The sequence below is a fragment of the Leptodactylus fuscus genome, chromosome 10 (assembly GCF_031893055.1).
Source record: "Leptodactylus fuscus isolate aLepFus1 chromosome 10, aLepFus1.hap2, whole genome shotgun sequence".
NCBI classification, from domain to species: Eukaryota; Metazoa; Chordata; class Amphibia; order Anura; family Leptodactylidae; genus Leptodactylus; species Leptodactylus fuscus.
In genome coordinates, this window is record NC_134274.1 from 60,250,872 (window position 1) to 60,264,549 (window position 13,678).

The 13,678-nt window shown below is 43.4% G+C and overlaps 1 protein-coding gene across 1 annotated transcript; it reads right to left on the bottom strand.

Annotated features, from left to right (window-relative positions):
- Positions 1-7,432: 7,432 nt before the first annotated feature.
- Positions 7,433-12,480, bottom strand: LOC142183247 (beta-microseminoprotein-like). The gene is made up of 4 exons (XM_075258273.1): positions 12,457-12,480; positions 11,889-11,997; positions 8,785-8,890; positions 7,433-7,737 (listed from the first exon to the last, which is right to left on the bottom strand). The coding sequence occupies exons 1-4, from the start codon at positions 12,457-12,459 to the stop codon at positions 7,611-7,613; spliced, it is 345 nt and encodes a 114-aa protein (XP_075114374.1). The 5' UTR covers positions 12,460-12,480; the 3' UTR covers positions 7,433-7,610.
- Positions 12,481-13,678: the final 1,198 nt, after the last annotated feature.

The window sequence follows — 13,678 nt, forward strand, 5'->3', positions numbered from 1 at the left end:
CTGCAGTCTAGACCACCAGCCAGGACACCTCCACATTTGCTTCTGCCTCTGTCACTTTGGGGACTTCACCCTCATCCTTCCCTTTTCCTGCCTCTGCTCCTTCTCCTACACCATCATGCACCTCTTCCCAGCAACCTACCACCTCTGAGGTGTTTGGGCGCAGGCAAAAATATAGCGCAACCCACCCATATGCCCAAGCCTTAAACGGGCACATCTCCAAACTGCTGGCTCTGGAGATGTTGCCGTTCAGGCTTGTGGCGACTCAGGCCTTCCGTGATCTGATGGCAGCTGCGGCACCTCGCTATGCCGTCCCTAGCCGTCACTACTTTTCCCGGTGTGGCGTCCTCGCCTTGCACCAGTACGTGTCGCGGAAGATCAGGCGTGCCCTTAGTTCCGCACTTTGTACTAAGGTTCACTTGACCACAACACGTGGACAAGTGCATGCGGACAGCGACGCTACATATCACTGACGGCACACTGGGTGAATTTAGTGGAGGCTGGGACCGGGTCGCAAAGGGGGGCAGCCTACCTCCTCTCCCCACCCAAGATTCCTGGCAGTGGTTCTGAACCACCCTAACCATCCTCCTCGCTGAAACGGCAATGTGGTTTGCGCCGCTGCACCTGGGCCCAGGCATGGTCATGTGCGACAATGGCCGGAACCTGGTAGCGGCTCTGGAGCTTGCCAGCCTCCAACATGTTCCATGCTTGGCTCACGTTTTCAACTTAGTGGTGCAACGGTTTTTAAAAACATACCTCAACATTCATGAGCTACTGGTGAAAGTGTGGTGCTTGTGTGCCCACTTTCGTAAGTCAACAGTAGCCACTGCTAGCCTCTGAACCCTCCAGCAACACCTACATCTGCCTGAACACTGGCTGTTGTGCAACGTCCCCACATGCTGGAACTTGATGTACCACATGTTGAACAGAGTGTGTGAGCAGCAGAGACCCTTGATGGAGTACCATCTCCAAAACCCAAGGGTTCCTCAAAGTCAACTCCCGCAGTTTCTGCACCATGAGTGGCCATGGATGGCAGATTTATGCAAGATACTACGTGTCTTTGAGGAGTCCACCAAGAGGGTCAGCTGTGACAACGCACTAGTGAGTGTAACCATCCCGCTCCTGTGTGTGATGCAAGAATCCCTCATCGCCATCAGGGATAACGCATTGCACGCTGAGGAGTTGGAAATAGGAGCAGACCCATCCCAGCTGGATAGTCAGTGCACACTCCTGTCAGCTTCTCATCCTGTAATGATGGAGGAAGAGTAGGAGGAGGATGAAGTGGCAGATGAGATCATTGTCACACACGAGGCTAGCGGGGAAGTTCAATGGGTCCCATTGCTTCAGCATGGATGGGGCGAAGGGGAGGAGGAAGAGGAGGAAATGGAGAGTGACCCTTACAGTGGGGGCAGCGAAGTCATGCCAACTTACACTCTGGTACACATGGCTGACTTCATATTGGGCTGCTTTTCCATTGACAAACGCATTGTCAAAATCCTGGAGAGCAACTAATACTGGATTTTTGCAATCCTCGACCCCTGCTATAAAATAATATATTGTCTTTCATTGCGGTAGAGGGGAGGGCCAATTGCATTCATAATTGTCACAAGGAACTTGTGCAAAATATGATGGAAATGTTTCCATCAACTCTCGTTGGCGGCAGAGAGGACAGTTCCTCCAAGAGGCTAACAACTGTCATCCGGTCCACACCCAGCGGGGGCACACTCTCCAAGTTCTGGGACACCTTAATGGCACCCCCCTCACCAAACTACCGCCACTGAGGGGCCTAGTGTCACCAGGAGGGACAAGTATAGGTGCATGTTGTGTGAATACCTGGCCAACCACAGCCCTGTCCTCTCCGATCCCTCTGCGCCCTACACTTATTGGGTGTCAAAGTTGGACTTGTGGCTGGAATTTGCACTTTACGCCTTGGAGGTGCTGTCCTGCCCTGCCGCCAGTGTTCGGAAAGGGTCTTCAGCGCTGCCGGTGGCATAATTACGGATTAGCGCAGTCGGCTGTCAGCTGACAGTGCTGACCGGCTGACGCTGATCAAAATGAGCTGCCACTGGATTGACCTATCATTTACATGTCCACCAGTGTCAAGTACCCCAACATGAAGTTGTATGTGTGTGCTCCAGGTCTTCAATTCCTCCTCCTCCACCATCACAGTTGAAAAACATAGTAACTTTTATAGTGCAAATGACACTGTAAGGTGTCCACCTACCATTGACTATTGGCTGACAGGTGAAACCAGAATGTAACAGTGACTCACAAACATATGTCTTATGTATTTTCACTGCTCAATGCATGTCATGGTGGCCATGTATTCAGATGTTAAAAACAAAACAATTTTGAACAATTGCCTATATGTAATACTAAGCAGACCTACAGGAGAAAAGTTGGTTCTCAATGTAATCTGACCTCTAACTTTTTGGTAACAGTTTAATAGGTTTGGAGGAGATTGGTAGATTTTAAAGCCCTATGTGCTACAAATGTACAGCACTTTTTTTTTTCTTTTTTCATGCCTCTGAATCAGGTGTATTTGGGAAAAAAATGCATTTGTGCCAATTTTTCATGGATTTAATTTTTACAGCATTCACTATGTGGTAGATATGACCCATTACCTGTACTCTGCGGTCAGTATGATCACGGCGATACCAAATTTATATGGTATTTGTGATTTTGATACCTTTTAAAAAATCAAGAAAGGAGATGTAGGATGGCACTGCTGAATACGAAAATGAAAGTCCCTACAAGCTGGAGGTGAGTATGAGGAATATAACCTTATGTATACAAAGCTGTGGAGGTGCTCAACAACCAAAAAAAGACTGTAGAAAAAATAGAGCAAATGTAGAAGAATGAGGAAGGGCACTCACCCACGTTCACGCTTATCTTCATAAAATACTTCTTTTATTGAGGTAACATATTCCTTTAAAAACAGGTAGTGCAGGGAGGGAATAGAGCATATATAGGCATGTAGGCATGCCTACATGCCTATATATGCTCTATTCCCTCCCTGCACTACCTGTTTTTAAAGGAATATGTTACCTCAATAAAAGAAGTATTTTATGAAGATAAGCGTGAACGTGGGTGAGTGCCCTTCCTCATTCTTCTACATTTGCTCTACCTTTTAAAAAATGTTCTGACACTTGAAATTTTTTTATATTTATTTGTATGGAGATGGGTATGGCGTCTTTTTATGAGAGACAAGCTCTGATTGTTTGATCTCTTTTTATTCCATTTTTTATAGGAAGCAAAGTGTTGTAAAAAAAAAATCATTTAGCTATTTTGATTTTTTTCCCTGCTACGTTGTTCACCGTATGGGATAAATATTTTTATATTTTAATAGTTCAGATATTTTGGAGCAGGGCAATACTTGAAGTGTTTATTTTATTATGTGATCGAGGGAAAGGAAGGTGATTTGAACTTTTATATATTTTTTTGGGTTTTTTTTAATACTTTTAAAAACTTTTTTTTATTTTTCTGTTACTCTTATTTTCAGACACCCTGGGAACCCTAGTCACTGCAATACTAATATATTGCAGTAAATAGTAAAACATTGCCTTACAGGCAGCCTCTGTAATGACAAGCCTGGGAACCTTCAATAGCCTCCCGGCTGTCATGGCAGCTGATCGCTGCCCTTCAGTGATAATCTGAAGGGCGCTGATCGGTCAAAGATGGCGGCCGTGCACTTTAGATCCTGAAGTCGCTTTTGAGCACGGCCTCTAAAGTGTTAACAGCTGCAATCAGTGTCGGCACTGGTCACAGCTATTAGCTGCGGGTCTTGGCTGTATTATACAGCCAGGTATGGAGAGAGCTTAACTCCTGAGCCCTCTCCATACAAACCCTTCACGCATAATGAAATAACGTAATTATTTGCGAAAGAGTTAAACCCAGATGTTTAGAAACTCCCCCATTTAAAAATCCTGCAATTGCCCATAGTGCTGGAGTTGGATACAACACTGATATGGCTGTTTATGAACTATTCCCAATAAACCCTTATTTGGCATAGCCATTGCGTTCTCTTCTGTTACTGTCTGAACATGATGATCCTTGGCTGGGTTCTTTAAACCTTTTTATGTCAGTGATCAGTCAGTGTTGAGCAATAGATATTTTTATCAATTTGTCTATTTTTCACTCTGTAACCCTGGAGCTGGAAGTAAACTGAGTTCTTTGTTGCAGAAGATACTCACTATTCAGCTTGAATAACTCTTCTGAAGTAGAGGCGCAGCCTGGGTCAACATTAGGCTCTGTAGTTAGCTAGGTATGTGTCCACCCCTAAAGGATAATTGGGTGACCAACATTAGCTCCATCTCCTATGCCAGGGGTGCTCAACTACTTTTACTAAAGGTCCATTGACCAGGGTCCGCGCTCAAGAGAAAGTCCGAGCACAATACGCTCAGTATTTATGGTATTTTTCAGACAAAAAGGCGAGTCTGACTAAAAGTTGCACAAGAAAAAAAAAATCCTAATGTGACATTATACTGTATGGAGAGCACTAAGGAGCATTTTATTGTGGGTCAGGGCACTAATAGGACATACTACTGTTTCTAGCACTGGAGCATGGGCAACGGCTGGAGGCACCATGAAGCTGAATCCGATACAAACTGAAAGATTGATATAAAAGATGTATTTTTTGGTAAAGGTTCCAGGAAAGGACCACTCGTGGAGAGTTCTGCAGAGATTAAACGATAACAGATTGGTAGATTACAAAAATTGGTTCCCAAAAGGAGTGGATTATAGTGCACGCCACCAAATGTTTGCTATCGTGCGGCTGTCGGAGCCACCCCCAACAAGTGTCTAGAGTCACAAGATCAAATGGTATCAGGTGGAGAGGACTGTATAAATAGCTTCCAGTGCCCTGTAAGCTATTGTCATGGTGTGGGACAGGACACATGTCTTTTCCACGTCCGGGGCTTCTAATGGCTCAGTAAGTTCTGTGGCCCACTTATTGAGAAATCCTACCTTCTTTCCTTTATCTTTTTATCTGAGCTTTTTGTAAATTGTATTCTTGTATTATATAATCTATGCTGCTGTAACAGACTGAATTTCCCCATGGTGGGACTATTAAAGGATTATCTTATTAATTGGATCCCATACATCACAACTTTCAAAGGACAGAAAGCGGGATAAAATGTTCTCATTTTTACATGTGCCTCCATACCGTATAATGTCCCTACAGTCACCCTCACATTATATGCTCCACATTATAACGTTTCTCTCCAATTGTCCCACAGTATTAAGTCTCTCTCCTCATGCCCCAGTTTAAACTGATTGAAATTAGAGGGTGACATTAAACTAGGGTACTTGGAAGGAGACATTAAGCAGTGAGTAACTAAAGTCAGACATGTGCCCTTCCAGCTACCCCCCCAAGCTTTAATGTCCTAATCCTGTTGCCCCCAGTTTAAGGTCACCTCCTCGATCTGTCTGCAGTTTAGTGTTCCCCTCCAACTTTCCTCATTTTAATGTCACTCTTCAGTTTAATTGCCCCCTTACATCTACTGTAGTGAACAAGGGGGTGAACGCTGGTGGTGGTAGTCAAGGGCTGATGGAGGCAGCAGTCACTGTTGTGTCACAGGCCTAAGTGGTACACAACCCTGTTCCCCTGTCACATACATGTACCTTTCCTTTCACTTTAGCTGTTACTTTTCTACAGTGTACAGGCTTGAATGACTTCTGTGACAGAGTCCAGTAACAACGGTTTTGCAGAACTTTACTTGAAAGATCACTTGTGCATGCAATGTATAGATATCAGTCTCTTTAGTAGCAAATAGCAGTATAGTTTTTACACTTAGCACATGTAATTGCAGCACTTCAGTCACAGTCCTATAGCCACTGCAATAGCAGGTATACAGATTTGGGGTAGGAAATAGTTAATAGATATACAGTCCAGTGCAGTTTTAGCTCTACCTTGGGAGATGTGTCACAGCTTGGCTATACTGTGCAATGTGATGCAAGAGAGTACTTACAGAATAGGTGCTAGAGCAATGCCCTATAGCAGGGTACTAAAGCGGTGAATCAACAACGTGGAAGCCGCTTAGGTTAGAGCCAGCTGGGGAACCCATGAGAAGAGTGGATCCAGGCAGAGGACTTCTTTATCCAACAGGTAACTCCTCTGACTTAGGCCAATAGAACAGGAATATACTTTTGGATGATCTCCCAGGTGTGGACTGGCAGGAATTCAGTAGTTGGGATGGACTGGTAGCTGTATGTAGCCCATTTAAGGTTCTGACGAGCCTGAAGCAATGCTGGCAGATGTGGACTGGCAGGAAGCCAGGCTTAGACTCTTCTCCAGTCCTCTCTCTGAACTCAGGGGCTAGACTGGGGACAAGTCTCAGCTTGCCCTAGAAGCAGCTTGTGCTCCTATAGGCTGAGAGCAAAACATGTGACTGAAGTTGCAAGATGCTACAACATGTGGGGTTTGCAAAGATAAAACAAGGTGCAAAGCTAGTTAACCTTTACACTGCTGCAGACAATGCTAAATGTATGCTAAGCAATGCAATACAATACACAGCACACAAATAGAATGGCTGGCATTAGAGATTACCACCTGACAATATAATATGGTGACAAAATGACTTGTTAAACAGAACATTAACATCTTGTTCTGGGAAACTGCACTACCACCAGTATAAAGTCCCCCTATATCTGCCTTAAGTTTAGTTGCCCCCTTCATCTGCCCCCAGTTCCCCCCTCTTGCTCACACATGCAGTCTGTTCTCTCCTCCTTACCTTCCATCAACCGCCATTCCCAGCAGCTTCCTTTGTTTAACATTGCACACTCCTGTAGTATACAAATAGCTCTGCCCACACAAGATTCTGATCACATTAGCTCCTTTAGCATCTACCATTCAGCCTTTACCCTACCCTGAGAAAAGCCAGTGGATGTGACAGTTTAACAGCAAAGCACTTCAGGGGAATAGCAGGACAAACCGTAAACTGTTATGTGCTAGGGTGTGATACTTGGAGGGTTAATCCTGAAGGCCTAGAAGGGTGAAATTGAAATGGTAGAATTTGTAGACTAGCAAATCTGAAAGTGCAACAAGTTTTCTGTCTAATGCAGTATGAAATCAAGCAGACAGATTAACCAAAATTTACACCACTTTTTAGTTGGTTAAAATCTTGGTACAACTCCTGGCTCAGTTTAGCATATTAAGCCACAACCCTTTTTCAACAATCCCTTCCCACATGTCTTACAAGGAGAGTACACGGTTTTGAAGTGTAAAGCGCAGGACAGAGATTAGTTATCAAGCATGTACACCAGTTTTTGGTGTAAATTACTCCAGATTTCTGGATCATACTTAGTTTAACCTCCCTTAATATAATTTACTCTAGATTTTATATCCAGTATGTGGCCACAGATTTCTATTAAGAGCTAAGTCCTGAAAGAAAAAGCATACAGGTAACTTTTATAAGCTTTTTATTACTAGAATGCAGGTTACTGGATGAAGATCTTCAACAATTCAAGTGTTTTGCTTCTACACCATAAACTGTTTATTTATAAAATATCATGAGTACATACAGTGCTGGAAGTAATGTATATGACAAATATTGTAACTACAAAAAATGGAGGCGTAGTTCTATCAATGTGTATTGTCATATTGAGAAATGGTTTTAGCCAATTATGACATGTGGACATCTCTTGTTTGGATCATCTTTTCTAACCACATCACTTAAACAGGTCTCCTTGTCGAAGAGGACTTCGCAGTTTTTCTTATCGTACTCGGCTACATAGCCGCCACTAAGTGGAAAACAATAAATAAATATCATGAATGTAATACTATTCTCCAGACCATGATCTTACAGCCTGTATTTCTTGTGCCAATAACTGTATAGTCCATGCATAATAAAAAAAAAAAAAAAAAAAAAAAAAAAGACTGTTCTCATCTAAGGCATATAATACTTTATCAATTTTGAGAATCTCATTATAAATGACAAGAATATTAAGGATAATGAGTTTGGGGGAGTAACCTCGCTCCCTGAAGAACTTGTAGGGCAGTATACTGTAGGATGAATGACATGATGCGGCCTATCTGATGGAGCAATAAGCCTAAGCGACCTCATATCGGCAAGTCCAGGGACTTTTTACATGCTTCCAAAACTGTACAAACCTGGAAACCCAGGGAGACCGATCATTTCATGTGTTGGCACTCACTGAACAGATTTCTGGATGGGTGGAGGCAGGGGTGAACCTACCCCTTTCGCCGCCCGAGGCGAACGACAGAAAGCAGCTCCCCCCCCCCCGGCAGGAGAAGGCGGAGCGGAGGGGGTGTGGTGGAGTGAAGGGGCTGGGCTTAGCGGTGTACGCTGGCAGAGAGCAGGCACGGAGAAGACCTGCTCTCTGCCTGAGCGTGAGGGGAGGCCGCTGGAGCAGCGCTGCTCCAGGGGCCTCCCCAATCCAGCGCTCGGTGCTAAGCCAGTCCAGGACAGCTTGTCCTGGACTGGCTTAGGTAAGCAAAAATGCCGCCCTCCCTGGGGCCCTGGCATAGCGCCGCCTGAAGCGGTCGCTTCAGGCTGCCTCATGGGAGGTGCGGCGCTGGGTGGAAGGAATACTCAAACCCTTAGTGAAGGATACAGCCAGCTACCTTCAGGATACTACAGACCTATTAAATAAACTATCCTTTATAGGTCCCCTTCCAGATGGAACCATCCTAGCCACCATGGATGTAGAATTCATTCCAGCCAATTTGGTAAATGCTGGGTTTTTAGAAGTTTTTGAATACCTTCAGTACTTATAGTGTAAAGAATGGGTAGTTTATTAACCCTTTAATTCCAGAATGAAACTTACACATCACAGCACTGCATTGACCCATCATATGAACAATCACAGTCCATGCAGTTGTCTGTTCTCCACCTTGAGCCGTATTCGTGAATCTCTCCTTCATTAATGCAGCCTAGAGGATGAAAATTTGTAATATGGGAAACATTTCATACAAAGATCAACAATGTTCTGATTTATTGAACAGTATATATATATATATATATATATATATATATATATATATATATATATATTATACATAAAGTTCTCAAAATTGTTGACAGTGAGATCTTTATTAGAGATGAGCGAACAGTAAAATATTCGATGTGCGTTATTCGTTCTGAATAGCATCTCAATATTCGACTATTCGAACGAATATCGAACCCCATTATAGTCTATGGGAGAAAATGCTTCGTTTCAGGGGATCCCACCATTCGACTCAGGAGGGTCACCAAGTCCACTATCACACCCCAGCAAATGCTGCCAACACCTCTGGAATGACACTGGGACAGCAGGGCAAGCATGCCTGGGGGCATCTAACACAACAAAGTCCCTCTATTACCCCACCATCACAGCCTATCAACTACACACTTTCCACATTCAAAAAAACCTCTATCAAAGTGGGAAAATACATGGAAACCTTTTTTACTCCCTAAATGGATAGACACAAACCCCAATTTAAGCTCAACATTAACAAGCACCCCTTTAAATCATGTTTCCCATGACAACCACAGATTGCATAGGCAATGGGAAATCCCTCAGTCCCCACCCTGAACTGTCATTGTGGATGTGTGTGTGATGTGGTAAGACCTTCCAAAAGTAACTTAAGGCCCTTAACATGAGCCCTTCCAAATTAAGTTACAGGCCCTTAAGCTGAGCTACCAGCAGAGATTGAGGCCCTGTAGGCAGGGGCGGATCCAAGGCCGGGCGAGCCGGGCAACCGCCCGGGGCCCCGACCTAACAAAATGGTCCCGGTCGGCATGTCCAGATTTCAACACATGAGCTGAATACATAGGCGTTTAAAGCAGGAGCTGTCAGCTCCTGCTTTAACGCTGAGATCCAGCATTTGTAGCCGCGATGTGATGACATCACATCGCGCCTACAATATGTGTATGAGGGAGAGAGCTGCGAGGGAAGGTGAGTGTGACTGTGTGTGTGAGAGAGAACGGCATGACACTGGGGCAGATGAAGGGGGGGGATGGCATGACATTGGGGCAGAGACGGGGGGGGGGGGGGACATGAAACTAGGGGTAGATGAAGGGTGTATATGAAAATGGGGGAGATTGAGGGGGGACATAATTTACGGGTGACTGAGTTGCAACCCCCTGGGGGGAGAGATAGGAAAAAAAAAAAAATGTTATTTTTTTTTTTAATATAATTAAAAATTCACATGCAGAATTAGGGGCTGGGGTTGTAGGAGGAGGAAGAGTAAATTGTTTGCTGACTGAATCTTTCCAGTACCTGGGCTCTGGAGTGGATACCTAGCTGGTTAGGTTATCCACGTCCTCACCCATGTCCCCTGCTGCTTCTGGCAGCCCCTCTTGTACCTGGACTGTGGATATACAGCTGGGTAGCCACATCCTAGCCCATGTCCCCTGCTCATGATGACGAAGGACATTCGTGGCATCCCCTCTACAGTAGCTGGACTGTGGACTACTCACCCAGCTGGGTATGCACATCCACGTCCCCTGCTGCTACGCTGCATGATTTTCTAGCTAGCGATTATTGAGCTCTGAAAAGAGCTGTTATTATTCAGAATTCCTGCCTAACCAAAGCACTGTATCGCACACAGTCTTTCCACACTCTCTCTATCACTCCAAAACTGAAATGACACGAATAGGGCGGCGGCCGTTCTTATGAATTGGGAGGTCACATGTTTTCAGCAGCCAATGGGTTTTCAATTTTTTTCACTGCCTCCGTTGTCGTAGTTCCTGTCCCACCTCCCCTGCACAGTTATTGGTGCAAAAACCATGCCAGGGAAGGTGGGAGGGGGACACAAATTTTTACTGTGTATGCGGCCTTGTATTTGATTGTGAACGAATACATCTCTAATCTTGATCTTTGAGGCTAAAGACAGTTTTTGTTGCAGATTTTGAGTGAAGTATTCTCCAATAGAAACAGCAGTACCCTTGTCCATGGAATGTGTAATGTTATAGTCAGTTGAATGTAAATTGTGCAAACTGCAAACCCAAATATAGCCCATGGAAAATAGAGTGTGCCTGGTAAAGTTAATTATAATTTGGACCAGGGGCAAATCAAAATAAGGGTGATGTATTTGCCCCTTCCATTATAATCCAACTTTATAATCAACTATATCAGCAGCCATTGATTATTGTGGCAGAACACGGAGTATACATAGACAAGTATTTGTTGCGCAAATATTGGTTACAGTTGCGAATATTGTTACAGTTGGCCTAAACACATCCAAACTGAAATTGCTATTCTACTGTGGGCTCGGTTCCGATCCCAAAGTGTAATAGTAGAGGCATAGGAGATTAGTAAACATAAGCAGTGCTACCTCCCCATGGATCTGGCACTTGTCCCCATCTTTCAGGCCTTCTGAATGATGTCAGGGACTGTGAGGCCTATGTTTGGGCTTCAGTGGTCACATGGTCATGCTGGTGTCTAGATGCATGGAAAAGCATCATGACACCACGCAACTGCTGACAAAATACAAGATGGGGTGATAACACTATTTTTTATGTTTACTCATCTCCCCTGGGCCTCTAATTATGATACTTAAGGATCTGAAGAGGCAATATACTCTGGAGAATCATTAGTGTGTAGAAGAACTGGAAAGGACATTATTCAATCACAGGGATCTGCATGAAGTTGGGGTACCTGTTCTCTGACCAGCCTGGGGCCTGTGATGCCCTTAATCTGTCCCTGCTCTGGACAATTTCTTTATTAACATTGTCAAAATTTGGTAAAATAACCTTCCCTTATAGTGATTAGTTAAACAATGTCTGTCATTCTTTCTCCTACATTACTGGAGTGTTCCAAGACCAATTAATATTCTGTCTTCTCCTTAAATGTGATACTTTAAAGCAAAGTCTTCAGTAAAGAATAGTAGAATTGAATTCAGCCTATAGTATTAACCATATGTTACCCTATTTTGTGCTCAGGCTTACCTCCAGGGTCTCTTCCTATATGACCATGAGGTAGTGTCCTAAAGCAGGCTGCATTACAGACACCCACGCAAATCCCAATACCAAATAATGCAGTCACCAAGAGGAATTTCTGAAATACAAAAAGTTTTATGTTATGTGAATGAGTAAGATTTCTGTTCCAAAAAGGGAAAGCCATTTAATTTACCCCCACCTTCTCCTGCAATAAGTAAGCTTGTTTAAAATTTTTGACACAACAATATTCTCAGTCTTCATAGGCAGATATCAATAACAAATGCCCCAGGTCTAGCACCTGATGCCATGGTAATACAGCAGCACCTCCATAATTGTGTTGTAGGGGAGCCCAAGAGGTTGATAAAGGGAGTCCACTTCCCAATGAGATCAGATGCTTTAATGTAGGTTTTGCAGCATGTTTCAGGCGTTCTTAGACTTTTCAAAAAATAGAGTATTTCGTACAAGTCCCAAAGACAAAACTATAAATGTCACTTTTTTGTATCCCAAATGTAAGCAAAATAAAAATCATCAGAAACTGCTTTGTGTGAATGATGGCAAGACACCATGTAGCACTTACCATGATGAGATGTTCTCTTCTCTGAAGGTGTCCAACCTTTGGTTAGGGCTTATTTAAACTCCGTTGGGTAAATATTGATTTTCCACTGAAATTATTGCAGTATTCTTGGCTGGATCACTTGGCTAAGATTTCATATGACGCCCAGTTCACAGGAATTCTTTTGTGCGCTATTGATCTGAAATTTATATTTGACAAACATACAGCCATCATTAAGTGTCTGATATAGTATTAATATTTTTTCCACTTCAGCAGTTTTATTTTACATAATTCTGTATAAGAAGGTATAAACAAGTGCTATACAGTTACAGATCAGTGACTAAAGCTCATTTTTATGCCAGTATAAACAAACTTGAATACTCAGTGAACAGTCAGGTGTGGATTATAAAAGCTGCAGTAAGTGCTCATTTTCCCTCCATTACCTAGCAGGATTAGTCTTGCAGTTATTCATATGTTTACTTCTGTTCAGGTTTGAAAATGTTTCGCCAGAATGAAACTGAGAGGTGGTGAGTAAACATAAGTCTTACTCACCTCTCCTGGGCTCTGTCAAGGATGGGGACGTGTTAGGCATCGCTTCAGGCCTCGCTTCAGGCCTCTTCCATACCTTCCAACTGTTATAGAAATGTTGTTTCTAATACCTAGCTTGCTTTTCTTAAAACTCAGAAGCAGAAGAATCTTAGCTTACAGAACTTGCCAAGAGTGTACTGAGACAAAGGTTATACAGCAGACAACATAGGTCATCATAACTTCATTAATAGTCAACAATTGTGTGTAACTTATCCTTCGGTTTGGAGGCAGAGTTGAAATTAATACCGCTACGTAGGAAGCCCCCAGCACATAGCTGAGCTACTAAGAATCAATGTTCTCCCAATGTAGAACCAAAGGTCTCAGCAAGCTTTGTGACATGTAATTCTTAGGACAAATAGGACTAATTTGCTTTGATTATACAGATGAGTAAGGTGAGAGTCAAGACACTTCTCCAGCCAATGATACATTGTGATTACCTGTTTCTGCGTAGGCTCTATTATAATTGACACCATTTACTTTCTTGTATAAAACGTTATGTTTTGAATAAACTTGCTCAACACCAACTGCTTGCATCAGGCTGGTTCTCTGTGAGCTCATGAAATCGATAACTTGGCACCACTTGACAATCAGAATTTTGAATCTGGTTTAGGTTTTGATAACACAACTCTCCTGATTCTGCAGGACAGTCCCGGATTCT